The sequence below is a fragment of the Eurosta solidaginis genome, chromosome 5 (assembly GCF_040869045.1).
Source record: "Eurosta solidaginis isolate ZX-2024a chromosome 5, ASM4086904v1, whole genome shotgun sequence".
Classification (NCBI taxonomy): Eukaryota; Metazoa; Arthropoda; class Insecta; order Diptera; family Tephritidae; genus Eurosta; species Eurosta solidaginis.
Window position 1 is genome coordinate 126,162,064 of NC_090323.1, and position 17,808 is coordinate 126,179,871.

Here is a 17,808-nt window from a genome sequence, read left to right on the forward strand (position 1 = left end):
CATTTTGCATTTTTTTGATTTGTATGTTTTCAGCTTTGGATGTGTCAAAGAGAACGCTTGCTTTGCCTTTGTGATTTGCTGGGAAAAACACCGTTTCTCTGATTGAAGGATCTGTAAAAGTATTTTTTGACATTTCTTTATCAAAAATTGAAAAATTTGAATTTTTTTGTCTATTAAAATCTACTTCTGCATCTTTTTTCCGCTTTCTGCCTATATTTGGTGGCACCTCTTTAGGTGTACCACCTTTTTCACAAAATTTTACGCCATGGCTTCACCTCCACCATTTAAGACACGCTTCACTTTATTTGCAAAAAATTATATTTCCAAGATGAAATGCACAATGCAACATACCTGGAAAAATATTTTCCGCTTACCACACACTGTTGTAATTAAAACCTTGATTACACACTTTATTAGAAAATAATTTTTGTATATAAAATCAGCAAAATTTTTTAGCACAGAAAAAACCGTCCGCAATCTTTGCTAGCTCTATCAGAAGTGAGATGTCTACATTAAGTGAAACATTGATGAATCATTATTCCCTTCAGCACAAAATGCTTACACATAAGGCAAGTCGGTCGTGCTGCATTGCATAGGGTGATCATGAATATAGAGAAAGCCCTAGAACACCAGGAATACGCCTTGGTGTTTTTCTGGACATTTCCGGAGCTTTCAACAATGTGTCGAACAGAGCATTTGTGGACAGCTTCAACTCGATTGAAGTTCGTCCAGCTTTAACAAAGTGGATCGGCTCCATGTTAAGCTGCAGAATGATCACATCGCAATGGGGCTTACGCGAGACAACAAAATCTGTAAACAGAAGAACGCCACAGAGTGGGATTTTACCACCAATGCTGTGAACGCTGGTTTTAAACCAATTGCTTGAACGGTACGGCAGAGGACCGGTCAAATTTACGGCATATACAGATGACATTTCAGTCATCACAAGCGGCAGATGCCTAACAACAATCAGCTCTCGGATGGATCAGGCACTTCGAGATGTACATGCCTGGTCATCTGTAGTCTGTTACAAGAAAATATAAAGTGCCTAATTGGACTAAGCCTAAGCTTGGAGGGGTAATCCTACAAGAAAAATATAGCACAAGGCATCTAGGAGTTATCTATACTAGATAGTAAGTTGTCTTGTAAACTTCATGTGGAAGAGAGAGCGAAGAAAGTCTCCGCGGCACTGTATGCATGCAAGAGGATGAACGTGGGACCTATCATCCAAACATTCTCATTGGGTATTTACGACAATTGTCAAACCCATACTTTACAATGGGGTTCTCGTTTGGCGGACAGCCACACAAAACAGTACGTATACCAAAAACTCGAGGGGGTATGCAGAGTACCAGTGATTAGCATATCGGGAGCCCAAAAAACCACCCCGACAGCAGCAGTATTTCATGCCATTCTACACATCCCCCCTGCAGACTTAATGGCCAAAAACATAGCGTTAGCAATTGCAACAAGGCCTTAGGCCTCAGGGCAGCTTGAGTGCAGGTCGTATGGCCATAGCAGTATAACGCCACCTAATACCAGGCAAACGGAATATATGGTTCCGCCCTTCAGGTTCAAATTAGGCCTGGGCCACAATTGAGCCGGAGGGCTGGGGCCATGGTGCAGAAATGGCAGAACATACTATAAACGTGTATACCCATGGTTACAAATTAATGAAAGAGCTGTTTACTGTGCCGATCCAGAAATAAACACATGTATTGGGTAACTCAAGGGGTTGATAAGCACAATACAAAGCTTTATACCTTCAAAGCTTCCGCAACCCAATTATCAACCTCACATACGCGAGGGGAATCCTGTTACAAACATGAATGTCTCATACACATTTTTAGCAGGCGAGGCTCTTGCGACCCCAACTTCCTCATCGCACTAGGGGGTTGGGGGGATGGGGCGGTATGGCCTAGAAGGTTTAATGTGGTCATATTGTTCCCGAGATGGTTGGGCTAGTACCTTTATGGTGCTTTGTTACCAGAACGTACCGAATCTGTATCCGGCGTTAATACAACATCATCCGGAAATAAGTAGATCCTACAGACTGTCAGATTGCTGCAGCGTCTTTCAGGCGGAAATTATAGCCATGAAGAAAGCAACAGAAATTCTGGAGGAAGCTCGCTTAAGCTGCAATCGCGTCAATATATATATATATATATATATATATATATATATTTATCGTCAGGCGGCGATTATGGCAATAATATCACACACATAAATGGATAGAAGGTAACGAAAAGGCCGATGAGTTGGCAAAGGAGGCTGCAACGCTGAATCCACGATAGACGTTAAGACATTTCTAAGATCATTTGCAAAGCCTACGATACTAGACTAACAAAGTGCTCATATCTCTGAAGAGACAGTCCTAGGAAACTTCTAGTATTTGCCAAGAGGAAGAGTTATTCTATACCATAAGTCCTTACACCAGATTGTGGTTCTTCCGATAATTCAAAACAGCTTTAAGTGTCTTTTCGGTTACGCCGGGAAGCCACAGAATTATTTTAAAATATTTGTCAGAATAAAACCTTATTATACTCAGCTGAGCAGAGCTCACAGAGTATATTAATTTTGTTCGCATAACGGTACCCTGTAACGGCATAAACTAATCGAGATAGATATACACTTCTATGAATCAAAATGATCTGGGCGAAAAAAGAAATTAATTTAGCCATGTTCGTCCACTTTTAAAAGAAGGTAATTTAAAAGTTTTGCAAGCTGTAATTTGGCAGTCGTTAAAGATATCACGATGAAATTTGGCAGGAACTTTACTCCTATTACTATATGTGTGCTAAATAAAAATTAGCAAAATCGGATAACGAACACGCCCACTTAAAAAAAAAAAGTCAAATTTTAACAAAAAATTTAATATCTTTACAGTATAAAGGTAAATTATGTCAACATTCAACTCCAGTAATGATATGGTGAAACAAAATGCAAAAATAAAAGAGAATTTCAAAATGGGCGTGGCTCCGCCCTTTTTCATTTAATTTGTCTAGAATACTTTTAATGCCATAATTCGAACAAAAATTTACCAATCCTTGTGAAATTTGGTAAGCGCATAGCTTCTATGACTATTACTGTTTTCTGTGAAAATGGGCGAATTCGGTTGAAGCCACGTCCAGTTTTTATACACAGTCGACCGTCTGTCCTTTCGCTCGGCCGTTAACACGATAACTTGACCAAAAACCGATATATCTTTACTAAACTTAGTTCACGTACTTATCTGAACTCACTTTATCTTGATATTAAATATGGGCGAAATCCGACTATGACCACGCCCATTTTTTCGATATCGAAAATTTCGAAAAATTAAAAAAATGCCATAATTACATACCAAAACGAAAAAGGGATGAAACATGGTGATTGGATTGGTTTTTTTACGCAAAATACAACTTTAGAAAAAACTTTGTAAAATGGGTGTGACATATACCATATGGGAGCGTGTCACTTTTCTGCATTACAAAATTCGACTCCCCAAAATTCCGGAAAATTGAAAAATTCTGCTCGAACAAAATTCTGCTTTTATTAATTCTTACTTTTCGAAATTCTGCTTTTCAAAATTCTGTATTGCTTTCTTACTAAATTCGGTCTTTGGGGCAAATAAAATATGCACCTCTGGCTTAAAACTGAGCTTTTGAAATGCGTTTTAACTAACTTAAAAACCCGTTATATAAAGCGAAAAAGTTATAACCAGTGCATTTAGATTCAACAAACAAAACTTGTAATCCATATAAATGTTCTATGTACATATATATTAGCAATATTTTGGTTTAGTAAATTATCATATTTTATGCAATTCGTTTCAAAAATTCGTCTGACTTAATTCAATTCTTTTTCTAATAGTTCTTCGAATTTGTTTGTTTTTTTTTAATTACATATCTTTTTTCTTATTATTTCTCCATTTTCTCTTCTGGATATTTGCGATTTAGCGTAAATAAATTCCCTTTGCAAATTTAAAACAAGATTGTAAAACTTTGAATTGCTTCTTCCAACAAGTAGGTTTTAAACTTCGATGCCACGCTTCGACACTGTTTTGGGTTCTAGGAAAGGTTTCCGTTTCCGATGAGGTGTGGTCATGTACTGACCAAAACTCAGGGGAATATTTCTATCTATCCGCGATTTACACTGAAACTGGATTCTCTTTTAACAAGACAAATTATATGAAGCATTGTTATTTATTTTCTCTAAATAATAGGAATAACCATCAACACTTAACATGTCTTTGTTTTTATTAGATTTTAAAATGCTAATTTGTTACATTTTTGTAAATATAGTAATAAACCATGTTTTTTCGATTACTATTGAGCACATAACAAAGAACCGTTTAAGAAAGGTGTAATTTCACCACTAAGGCAAGAATTGTCTTTAAAAGATAATATTTATAACTACCGCATAACTATGTAGATATGTATAACTACCAACATATATAATGCTGTTTCAAGAAATAATGTAAACAAAATACTGTTTGAAATAGAATGTAAACAATGTTAAAGAGGACATGTCATTACTTTGAAAAGGTGCGCACTTTTTCATAGTAATGACATGTCCTCTTTAACATTGTTTATAGAATTTTATAATTCAGAATTTTAAAAATCTGACTTAAAAAAGCAGAATTTTTAAAAAGCAGAATTTGTTTTCCGAATTTTGTTCGAAAAGAATTTCGACACCAACCCATACCATATTAAGTAGAAGAAAATGAAAAAGTTCAGCAGGGCCAAATCCAAAGCCCTTGGAATCATGACAGGAATACTGTTCGTGGTATTACATATATATATATAAATTAACGGTACCCGACAGATGATGTTCTGGGTCACCCTGGTCCGATATCTCGAAAGCGCTTTCACATATACAACTAAGGCACACTTGAACCAACTGCTGAAGTGGAAGCTGCGAATTTATACAGGAGTGGATAAATTTATTTAAAAAAAAAATCTAAGTTTGAACAATTAATATTTAAATTGTCCTTATTAAAGAAAATAGAGTAGATATAAGTGAATATAAGTGAATAAAACACAACAGGAAAGAGAAGAAAATCATTTTATATAAATAAAGCTTTGCCAAAAATTTTCTTTATAACACAAGGCGGTAAGTTACAATTAAAGCTTAGTGCGTTCAAAAATAGAAACAAAATGGCGGACGCTTCGGCGTCTACGCACGCCGATAGTGAAGATGTAGGGACACATAGCGGTTCTAAGAAAAAGAAAAAAAATAATGCTGCGGCCCATGAAATGCATCCATATAAAGAGAACAATTCGAAAAATCAAAAAAATTTACAAAAAGATACCCCAAACATGGCTGCGCTGCAGATTCCAATGCAGGGTATGCTTGTACCTAGAGGTACGTATAAAAAATTTTTAGAAAAGATTGAAATAAAAGACATGAGCCCCTCTAAAAGTGATGTGCAAAAAGAGACACAACACAATCAGTTATCTGACAAAAATAAACCTGATCAAACTGTACCTGAAAGGATGAGTACTGATATCAGCAACAAAACGTTGATGATACAGCCTGCAAAGGACATTACCAATGAATCTTCAGAAATACTACCCAAATGTGACGAAAAAACTAACAATTTAACTGACATTGAAGTAATAAAATATGACAAAAACCACAACGGTGAATTTTGTGTATTTTTTGATACGAGTCAAAGTGAAAATTTCAACAACACGTCCATCAAGAATGGCCTTTTCCTAATAGATAAAATAAGAAAATTTAACATACCAGGAATCAAGACAGTAAGGGCAATTGGACGTTCCTTATACAAAGTCTTCTTTAATACACGTATAGATGCCAATAACACAATTGACAATAAACAACTAAAAGACAATAATATCAGAGTTTTCATACCAAAAAGCATGGTGGAAACCTATGGTGTTATAAAACAAGTTCCTCAAGACTTCTCCGACAAAGAAATTATGGAAAACATAATTTCAGATGTAAAAGTTACGTCTGTAACACGAATTCTTAGAAGAGACATAGACAACAAAGACAATTTCATACCAACATTCACAGTCAAAATAAGTTTTGCAGGAGTAGAAATACCTGAGTCAGTAAAGATTTTCTTTGTAGACATGAAAGTCCACCACTTCATACCCAAAGTAAGACAATGCTACAACTGTGGAAGACTTGGACACACCAAAAAAACATGCAAATCAAAAAACAGATGTATACTTTGTGGAAATGAAACAGGTTGTGAATCAAAATGTGTAACAGGGAACAACAAGTGTATTCTGTGTGGTCAAAATGGACATGTTTCACTGAATCAAGACAAATGCCAAAAGTGGACTCAGGAAAAAAACATTACAGAAATCATGACTATAAAAAAACTCTCCAGAAGGGAGGCCTATGACACATACAAGCAACTGAATAACTATACAAATCGTTTCGATTTGCTTGATGAAGAACAATTCCCAAATCTTCCAACACAGAAACCTAAAACTGTCAACAGAGACAATATAATAAACAGGAAATTTACGAAAATTAAATATAGCAAGGTGGTAGAAATGCCAGAAAATAATAACAGAGCAAGGGAAAGAAATATGGTTGCAAAAGATGCTCTGAAACACAATCCATCATTTGCCTCAAATGAATGGTTTAAAGTATCAGAAATTGAAAAACTAGTGACACTCTTGTGTCAAAAATTTCAAATAAACTCTGAAGAACCTATTGTAAAATTGTTAAATAATCTGTACAAAAAAAATGCAAATGAGAGACTAGCGTCAATCAGCACAGAAAATTACATACTAAATGATAATGCGTATTCTACAATATAACTGTCAAAGCTTGAAATCCAATAAAAATTACATTGACTTTTTCATCCAAAAATATAACATTGATATAGTAGCACTACAAGAAATATTTTCACATAACATTAACACTAATAATCACAAACTAATAGATTTTAATCTTATTAAAAAAACTCGGCCTGATGGTTACGGAGGGGTAGCCATAGGCTGCAGGAAAAATATTCTTTTTAAAAGAATTAAATATTCTACATCGTATGACATCCTTATGATGAAGACCACTAGTCTACAAACCAATTTAACTGTATGCACAGCATATTTCCCACCAAATTTAAACTGTAACATTTTTCAACAGGAAGTAACCAAGCTTTTTGACAAATTATCCACACACTCTAATGTAGTTATCCTGGGTGATTTTAATGCTAGATCTCTGACATGGGGTGATACAATAACAACGATGAAAGGAAAAATTTTGGAAAGCACGGTTCAATTATACAATTTTATGTGTCATAATGATGGCACTATAACACACAATATTGACTCAAACACTGGCTCAGTCTTGGACTTGAGTTTCTCTAATCTCAGACAAAATGTTCTTTGGACTTGCAGCCAATCCTTCATAGGAGGAAGTCGCCATCACCCTATTATAGTTGAAGTTGAAGATATAAGAAAACAGCCTATTCACTTTATTGCCAAAAACAAACTTAGTGCTGAACTAACAAAAATATCTAATGCCAACTGTTCTTCAAATATAGAAAACTCTATTAAAAACGCAATCAAAAAGGCTACAATCCATCTGAACAATTTCAAACACACCCCAAAGGCATGGTGGGATGAACAGATGGAAAAAAATTATCGAGTTCTTATTGCAAAAACCAAAAAAGCAAGACTAACAGGAAGAATTGAAGATATAAATGATGCACTAGAGGAAAAAGTAAAATGGAAAAAGGCTGTAAAAAAGGCAAAAAGCCAAAGCTATAAAAACAGAATTGAAGAACTCAATCGAGATCCTCATAGTAAAAATGCGTGGAAATTTGTACACAATGTGAAGGGAAATGCCAGCTTTGCAAAATGTAGCTGGCCGGAAGAAAACAATACTCCCTACCTAAATTTCCTAAAAGAACAAGTCACTAATCTTACAGACAACAACTTAGTCATTAGACAAATTGATAATGATGACTATATTAATTTCACACAAGAAAAATTTGATGAGATTCTTATCAACAAAAGATCGACAGCTGGAGGACTTGACCGGATAACATATGAGATGCTGAAAAAATTGCCAGTGGAAGCTAAAAAAGCACTAGCTCAAATGCTAGAGAATCATCTAAACAATAATAATGTCAAAGACAGTTGGAGGAGAATAAAAATAGTACCTATTCTAAAACCAAACAAAAATTCGGACGATATTACAAACTATAGACCAATAGCCTTAATCTCTGTCATTGCAAAGACTGTGAACATGTTAGTGAAAGAAATCCTGGTACAACATTTGGACACAAATAAAGTGATACCAACCAAAAGCTATGCATACAGAAAAAATAGATCTTCAGTAATGTGCATAAATGAAATAACACATTATATTGCTGATCGGAAAAGAAAGAAAAGGCATGTATTTGTATGCGTATTAGATCTTAATAATGCGTACAACTGTGTAGACCTAACAGCTCTAAAATCTATGTTAATTGAAATACACACCAATCCTACTGTAACAATGTGGATTCATAACTTCTTTTCAAGAAGGTATTATATCTTAGGAAAAGAGTCGATAGAAATAAATAATGGACTGCCTCAAGGCAGCTGTCTGTCACCAATTTTATTTAACTTATACACTAGATATCTACATACTATCAGCGATGAGTCTACGCAACTATATCAATATGCAGATGATTTTGTAATAATATGTCATGACAATATCAAAGAAAGAGCACTTAATACACTACAAAACAAAATCATTAATTTTCAGGACATATGTAATTCACTTAAACTATCATTTAATTTCTCAAAAACAAAATTCATGTACATGACATCTGGTAAAAAACAATCTTTCAATCTTAATATACAGAATACTCCAATTGTACAGGCAGATGAAATAAAAATATTAGGTAGAGTTATGAATTTTAGATCCACTATAAAAGATCATGTTAACAAAATCAAAAAAGAAGTGCAGAAAGCAGTAAACCTTATATCAAAGCTAACTACAATTAAGGCAGGACTAAGTCCAAAATATAGTTTAAACTTCTACAAAGCCTTTGTGAGAACAAAGACTGAGTATGGTTGTACTACCTTTGCAAATGCGTCTAAAGGTTACAATTCAAAACTTCAAATAATCTCTAATGAAACTATAAGGAGATGCTTAGGAGTACCTCCAAGTACTCCAATTCATAGTAGATATGCATTGGCAGGAGAACTACCGCCATTAACAAGAGCTAAATGGTTGACAGCAAAGGAGCTAACCAAACAATGGTTTATTAATGACTCACTTATATCTCAACTCCAAAACAACCCGGAAATAAACTCTAGTTACAGCTACATATACAATAAGTTTAAAAATATCTTTGACAAAATAGACACAAACATCACATTCCGTAGACACTGTACTCTACACCTATTAGGCACGAACCTGGACAACTCAAAAAATCAGTATTCTAAAGAACAACTTAAAGCTATGTACAATGAAATAAAGACAGACTTACATAACAAAGGCTTTTTTATTCTTGCAACGGATGCTTCGGTAACAGAAAGCAGCACAGGCTGCAGCATACATGATATATACAAAAATTTATCATACTTATACAGGCTTGATGATAAATACTCATCTACCTTTGGGGAACTGACAGCCATCAAACAAGCGATAAAAATTGCAGCAATGGAAAAATGTAAGAAATTGGCCATCTTCACAGACAGCCTATCCTCAATAAATGCACTAAAAAAGAAAACAACAAATAATTTCATAGTTGCAGAGATTCATAATAAATTGAATAGCTCAGACCTGGATGAAATCCAAATCATTTGGACGCCCAGCCATGTTGGAATTTTGTTTAATGAAAAGGCGGATATTGCTGCCAAAGAAGCTGCTACAAGAGGGGCAGCAATAGATACTGCTCTCGCACCTCAAGAAGCTCTAATAAAAATAAAAAAGATTTTAACAAATGAATGGAACCACGAATTTCAAACAATAAGTATCTCCAAAGGTACTTATTTTGCAACAATATGTTCAGACACGGATCAGAACCCCTGGTACAATAATAAGCAAATTCATATGGACCCATATGAAATTAAGCTTATTAATAGACTCATTACAGGACACACGTACTCCAAACAATATTTAAGCAGCTTCAGGCATGATGTGTCTGAAGTATGTTCATTTTGCACCTCCATAGAAACGCCAGAGCATCTTATATTTGAATGCACTAAGTTTGACACGCTGCGAAACAAGTACAATATTTTTAAAAATTCCACATCATTATTAGAACTACTTAACTCAAAAAGTATAAAAATATATGAAGAACTTGTTAAATTTATATGTGAGGCACAGCTTTCTAAAAAGTTATAAGGTGTGTTTAATAACCAACACATAAAAATTTTTGAATTATTAGATTTAGAATAAAATCACAGATTTTCTTTTCTCGCTTTACATACATTAAAATATAAAATACAAATACACAATGTAGATATATATAAACAAACATCTAAATGTAATGTAATCATAGAATATAAATTATAATTAATATCGAAATGAAGAAATTAGAGTAGATATAAAAATATTATTAAAAAGAAAAATTCAATGTAAATCCACTCCAAAACATCCACTGTTGGTTTTTTGGCAACATAAACAACTCTACAAAAATCTTGTTACATGGTGTATAAGGTGATATCACAAACATCTTAACCAACCAGCTGTATTCGAATGAATACAGACAAATCCACAAAAAAAAAAATATACAACTAAGGTCCACTCCCTTTTAAAACCCTCATTAATACCTTGAATTTGATACCCATATCGTACAAACACATTATAGAGTTACCCCTGGTCCACCTTTATAGCGATATCTCGAAAAGGCGTCCACCTATAGAAATAAGCCCCACTGTCTTTTAAAATACTTTTTATTACCTTCTATTTGATACCAATATCATACAAACACATTCCAGGGTTTCCCTAGGTTCATTTTCCTACATGGTGATTTTCTCTTATTTTGTCTTCAAAACTCTCAGCTGAGTATGTAATATTCGGTTACCCCCGAACTTAGCCTTCCTTACTTTTTCATGATAATTACTATGTAGAACATTGCCAAGTATAAAAAAACCCGATCGTTTATTTTTTTCTTTATTTTCTTTTGTTAAATAATAACAATGTCATGTTTCACAATAGACACATTTATTGTCCAATACCTCTGGGCTTATGTTATTTGCAATAAAAGTGATATTTTTTTAATTCCTTAGGCCCGCTTGGAAAACTTTTTAACTCAAAGTTAAATTTAAAATTTGTCAAAATTGTAAAAGTATAAGTTAAAATGTAACTTGCCATTCTGAATAAGGCCTTTATTCTGATTTAAAATGTATGCTAGTTTAGGTTAGGTTGAACTGGCCCGTCCATAAGCACCTGACATAGACCGAATGAGTTCGTAGTGTCACCAGGAGTTTATTTACCGATCAAACTGAAACACCCTATCAAAAACCAGGACCTGTGTTATAAAATATCTCCATTCTCTTGGCAAATACCAGAAACTTTTCTAGGACCTATGCCTCTTGCTGCTCTAGATTTGGCAGCTGTATCTCTCCTAATAGCTGGAGTCTTAGCCTGGCAAGCGCAGGGCACGAGCACAAAACGTGCTCGATCGTTTCCTGCCTAACCCACACTTCCTACATCTGCTATCACCGTCATGAGTCTACAGTCCTCTTTTTAATAATAGAAACAACTTTGTTATTCTAAGGTTGTAAGATCTACACATAATCTTCGACACCTTACAGCCCCGCGCTTGGACCCACACCATTCCCCACTTCGTCGGTCATGTGCACCTCTCGCCTTCTCTTAATCTCGCCCAATATAGATGTATTTCCATATAAAGCAGCAAAGTCGGGTTGTTAACTCAATAAAGTTTTGTATTTTTAAATATGGAAAATAACGTGAAAATCATTTTAGAAGACAAAGTAATTATTGTAAGAGACTAAACTGTTTTTTTTTTTCAATTCTGTATCTTAAAATCAACAAAATTCCGTTACCCAAAATCTGTTCTCTTTTCGTTAAACATATATGTATGTATGTATATGTATGGAAGTAAATAATTGATAGGAATTGAAAGTAATTGATTAGGAATTCAAACAAATGACATTACCAAGTATCAGTAAAAAGTAAGTACCCAGTATATTCATTACGGCACAGCTCTTATTAAAACCAACTAAGGAAGGCTAAGTTCGGGTGTAACCGAACATTACATACTCAGCTGAGAGCTTTGGAGACAAAATAAAGGAAAATCACCATTTAGCAAAATGAATCTAGGGTAACCCTGGAATGTGTTTGTATGACATGGGTTTCAAATGGAAGGTATTAATGAGGGTTTTAAAAGGGAGTGGGGGTAGTTGTATAGGTGGACGCCATTTCGGGATATCGCCATAAAGGTGGACCAGGGGTGACTCTAGAATGTGTTTGTACGATATGGGTATCAAATAAAAGGTGTTAATCAGTATTTTAAAAGGAAGTGGGCCTTAGTTCTATAGGTGGACGCCTTTTCGAGATATCGCCATAAAGGTGGACTAGGGGTGACTCTAGAATGTGTTTGTACGATATGGGTATCAAATGAAAGGTGTTAATGAGTATTTTAAAAGGAAGTGGGCCTTAGTTCTATAGGTGGACGCCTTTTCGAGATATCGTCGTAAAGGTGGACTAGGGGTGACTCTAGAATGTGTTTGTACGATATGGGTATCAAATTAAAGGTATTAATGAAGGTTTTAAATGGGAGTGGCCCTTAGTTGTATATGTGAAGGCGTTTTCGAGATATCGACCAAAATGTGGACCAGGGTGACCCAGAACATCATCTGTCGGGTACCGCTAATTTATTTATATATATAATACCACGAACAGTATTCCTTGCAAGCTTCCAAGGGCTTTTGATTTCGCCCTGCAGAGCTTTTTCAGTTTCTCCTACTTAATATGGTAGGTGTCACACCCATTTTACAAATTTTTTTCTAAAGTTATATTTTGCGTCAATAAATCAATCCAATTACCATGTTTCATCCCTTTTTTCATATTTGCTATATAATTATGGCAATTTTTTCATTTTTCGTAATTTTCGATATCGAAAAAGTGGACGTGGTCATAGTCAGATTTCGGCCATTTTTTACACGAAGATAAAGTCCGCTCAGATAAGTAATTGAAATAAGTTTAGTAAATATATATCGATTTTTGCTCAAGTTATCGTGTTAACGGGCTAGCGGAAGGACAGACGGTCGACTGTGCAAAAAAACTGAGAGCGGCTTCAACCGATTTCGCCCATTTTCACAGAAAACAGTTATTGTCATAGAATCTATGCCCCTACCAAATTTCACAAGGATTGGTTTTTCTTGTTCGACTTATGGCATTAAAAGTATTCTAGACGAATTAAATGAAAAAGGGCGGAGCTACGCCCATTTTGAAATTTTCTTTCATGTTTGTATATTGTTGCACCATATCATTACTGGAGTTGAATCTTGACATAATTTACTTATATACTGTAAAGATATTACATTTTTTGTTAAAATTTGACTTTTTTTTTTAAAGTGGGCGTGTTCGTTATCCGATTTTGCTAATTTTTATTTAGCACACATAGTAATAGGGGTAACGTGCGTACCAAATTCAATCATGATATCCTCAACGACTGGCAAATTACAGCTTGCAAAACTTTTAAATTACATTCTTTTAAAAGTGGGCGGTGCCACGCCCATTGTCCAAAATTTTACTAGTTATCTATTTTGCGTCATAAGGTAAACCCACCTTTCAAGTTTCATCGCTTTAGCCGTCTTTTGTAATGAATTATCACACTTTCTCGGTTTTTCGAAATTTTTGATATCGAAAAATGTGGGCGTGGTTGTAGTCCGATTTCGTTCATTTTAAATAGCGATCAGAGATGAGCGCCCAGGAACCCACATACCAAATTTCATCAAGATACCTCAAAATTTACTCAAGTTTTCGTGTTTACGGACGGACGAACGGACGGACGGACAAGGCTAAATGAATTTCTTTTTTCGCCCAGATCATTTTGATATATAGAAGTCTATATCTATCTCGATTAGTTTATGCCGTTACGGATTACCGTTATGCGAACAAAGTTACTATACTCTGTGAGCTCTGCTCAGCTGAGTATAATAAACCACTTTTGTAAAAACTTGACATCCGATACATCCCTAATGCGTATAAAATTATATTTATGATTTGATATACATATATTTACATGCATATACATACGAAGGCATTTTGCTATGGATGTACCTATGTACAAGGACTTGGCTGCCTATATATCAATAGATATGTACGCATTTATGTATGTATGGATGTATGTATAGGCATCAACGCGAAAATTTTTCTATCAATTCCTGGAATTTTTGACGCCAACGCAAACTTCGGATAGCGAAATAAATATCTACATGAATTCCTAGAAAAAAGAAGAGCAATCTGTGATTATTCGGAATCAGCTGAAACTATACCAATTCTTGAAATTTTTAAGTAACAAAAATGGAAATCAATTCCAGTGCACAATCGCAACGGCCAAATACAATATTACATCGTGAGCAGACATTAATACAATATTCGCGTTCTCCATTTGAATTCCCATCAACACAGTACGAATCATATCAAGAAAATGGTACAAAGTATCTTAAAAGTTTGACACGCATACCAGTTGCTTTACAGGAGAACCTAAACGCATGCGCAGGCGAGGTATTCAGGGACAAAGTTCATACCACATATTTGTTTATTTATTTATTGGTTATTTTAGATTTTTCTCAGTGGTATACCCCCGGAGATACGAGCTGAAGCTATTGCAGAGATTGCTGCAATTCTTGGCGAGCTCTATATACTGAGGTATAAAGTTAACTTTTCAGGAGACTCACGAGGATTTGCATATCTTCAATATCTAAATCCTTCTCTCATGCAATTGGCTATTATACGGTACAATTAGTTCATCATGTATCTACTTTATTAATTACATAATCAATATTTGAATTTCGTACGTAGCTTACCAGTTCTTTTTCGGCAACACTCACTTCCTATGATTCGGGTCCGTCAATCTCGTAACTCTTCGAAGCTCTTGCTCAAGAAAACATATCGCATGTCTCCTCAAAGTGTTTATGAAACCCTACGTCAATTGATTACGTTCGATAAGCTGATTGGTCGTGAACTTTTCCCAGGATATTTTGAATATCAGATTATTTTTAAATGCAATGAGGAGGCAGTGCATGCACGGCGTGAGCTTTTGCGCACCATATCCAAATTTGGAAGAAATGCCATAGTGGTATGGGATACCAGTAATGAGGAAGCCCAACCTCAATCAGCAGCACAATATACACATCATCAGGACAGTGTAAACGAGTATGGTACAAAGATTCCAATTGCCACTAATAACTCTTACTCTGAATACTAAAGACATATTGCCGATAAACACAATTTGAAGTTTTTAAAGTGCCATATACCGTATAGGAATCTTGTAAGAATTACACCCGTTATTTAATGGTAAATTAAATTGTATATACCAGTGAATGAATTGAGTTATCTACATAACTGTGACTTGTGGAATTTTATTAAAAAAAGTAGAGCCGTAACCGCCAAGAAGCTTGCATAACAAATGTGGCTACGAGTGTTACATTGAATCTGATTTTACTTTATGAAAATGAAAAGAGCTGCGCTTAGCACAGTGATCATCTGCTACTGCGTGTCCAAAATATCGGCGGGGTTCTGAAAAGTCGCTTTTTGACCTCGGTAACACTAACCCGGAGGCGGAAAAAATATGTTGGTAATGTTTTACAACCACCAAATTTTTATGAAAATACGCATTTGACCTCTGATTTAGAATCCGAAAGCGAAAGTTAAACATTTTATTTCGTTCAAAATAGTTTCAAGTTTTCTTTTGATTGTTGTCCAGATGCGTGCACACACACGCATGTTATGCAGATAGATTTTCTGCGCGAATATATAATTTTTTAATTTGACGGAAAGGCATTTTTTTTATTTCTGCTTTAACTTTTTTTCCTAGGAGGAAAGCGCGTCTTTTTTTATGTTATATTATGTATCGTGGTTTCAAAGCTCCGGGCTCATTCGGTTTTCAAAACCCATCTTGACAGCTCTGCCGATATTTTTTGGACGCGTATTAGCAAGCAACTTCTGTTTTTGACTATTACTGGTGGTAATACCAACCTTAAGTGACGACATTAATATATTAGTTAATCTGGAAATTTCCTAATTGAAAGTCGTTGAATTTGAGTTACCTAATATAAAATTCGGAAAAAATCTAGAATAGCGGCCGACCACTTATACGGGTCCAAAAATATCGAGAGAGTAGTCATTTTTGGTTGTTTAAAAGATATTACCGAAAAATGCCCCAGACCACTTCACAACCGGGAGTTGAGTATTTTTGAGCGGAACAACTTTCTGCGTATGCAGCCTTCGCCGTGCTTATAAACAATTTTCCTGGCCGGCCCACCATTGGTTTGAGAGATCAAAATTTAATCTGTAAAAAATCCTTTTTACACAAGTTTTATTTCCTGTGTAAAAGTTTAGGTAACGCTTTACAAGACGGTGCACCACCCAATTATCAAAAAATGTCAAAAGTGGTATCAAAAGTTCGAAACCTGTTTTTAAAACTTGAAAGCGAACATACAAAATTTGGTAATTATTTACCTTAGCTCACAGCTGCTAAAACTCATCCAAAAATATGGGGAGAGATGTCCAACGACGCGCTTTGGACCCAGGACCACGAATCCGGAAATTTAAAACTATTTCTTTCCAGAGATATTTACAAACAAAATTGAAAATTTTCATGTGGTTGTTGTAACTTTGGAATGTTTTGTGTACCCTCAAAAAAAACTGTGATTAAAAGTGTTTTGCGCGGGTATAGTTTTGATCTCCAAACCGGTGTTATGTAGAAAGTTGTTCTGTGCAAAAAAACCAGGAATGCGGCCCTCGTGTTTAGGTAACCCTCTCGAGGTCATTTTGTGATTTTTTTTGGTAATAGTCTAGTTGAGGGGTCGACTGCTAATACCCTACCAAAAATATCGAGAGAGGTGTCAAACGACGCTTCTTGACATCAGTATTAATAATCCGAAGGCGGAAAATAAAAATTTTAACGCGTTCAAAAGATATTAACGAAAAACCGAAAAAAGACCCGCGCGTACCTCCGAAACCGGGGGTCGGATCCATAATATTTTTGCGCAGAACACCTTTCTGCGTTGGCGGCCTTCGGCCGCGCTTATAAAAAATAACCCTGGGCTACGCCATGCCAAGTCCGGGTGTGTGGTATAACCGTGGCTACCGCTACGGTAATGCACAATTTTTTTTGGGGCTACAACACAACAACAACCACATGGAAATCTGCAACTTCAACTGCAAATATCTCCGGACAGAGATAAAATTTTTCTTTTCCGCCATCGGATTATTGTTCTCGAGATTAATACGCGTCTTTTGACACCTCTCTCGATATTTTTGGTAGCGTATTAGCAGTCGACCCCTCAACTAGACTATTACCTTTTTTTTTTGTAAATATCTTTCGAAAGAAATAAAATTTTCAATTTCCGCTTTCGGATTCTAAAACGGAGGTCGAAACGCTTCTTTTGATCATTGTTCCCAATGTCAGTATACGTCGTTTGACACCATTGTTTCAGCGCCGTCCTTAAGATTTATAGTAAATATGTGGCTTAGGCGACAAGTGTTCCCACTCGAAAGCTACCCCAGGAGGTGAAAGTGTTGACATTTTTTGCAATACGAACTGATTTCGCACTTTCAGTGTTGCTTAAAACGCTAGTTTTTATATAGTTTTGAGCCTTAAAACTGTAGCGCGGTGGAACCCAAAATCTTCAATGGCGAAAAACC

General features: G+C 35.3%; 2 protein-coding genes across 2 annotated transcripts; both read left to right on the forward strand.

The window, feature by feature from the left end:
- Window positions 1-4,890: 4,890 nt before the first annotated feature.
- LOC137252292 (uncharacterized) lies at window positions 4,891-6,862 on the forward strand. The gene has a single exon (XM_067787796.1). The coding sequence runs from the start codon at window positions 5,139-5,141 to the stop codon at window positions 6,780-6,782; it is 1,644 nt and encodes a 547-aa protein (XP_067643897.1). The 5' UTR covers window positions 4,891-5,138; the 3' UTR covers window positions 6,783-6,862.
- A 7,501-nt stretch (window positions 6,863-14,363) lies between these two features.
- tut (tumorous testis) lies at window positions 14,364-15,450 on the forward strand. Its single transcript, XM_067791566.1, has 3 exons — window positions 14,364-14,664; window positions 14,723-14,895; window positions 14,962-15,450. Exons 1-3 carry the CDS (start codon window positions 14,461-14,463, stop codon window positions 15,365-15,367), a joined length of 783 nt encoding a protein of 260 aa, XP_067647667.1. The 5' UTR covers window positions 14,364-14,460; the 3' UTR covers window positions 15,368-15,450.
- Window positions 15,451-17,808: the final 2,358 nt, after the last annotated feature.

Excerpts from the sequence above, each read along its gene's own strand:
- tut (XM_067791566.1), top strand. The coding sequence starts at position 14,461 with ATGGAAATCAATTCCAGTGCACAATCGCAACGGCCAAATACAATATTA. Across the intron at positions 14,665-14,722 it reads TAAACGCATGCGCAGGCGAG|ATTTTTCTCAGTGGTATACC; the intron begins GTATTCAGGGAC and ends TGGTTATTTTAG. Across the intron at positions 14,896-14,961 it reads ATGCAATTGGCTATTATACG|CTTACCAGTTCTTTTTCGGC; the intron begins GTACAATTAGTT and ends TTTCGTACGTAG.
- LOC137252292 (XM_067787796.1), top strand. The coding sequence starts at position 5,139 with ATGGCGGACGCTTCGGCGTCTACGCACGCCGATAGTGAAGATGTAGGG.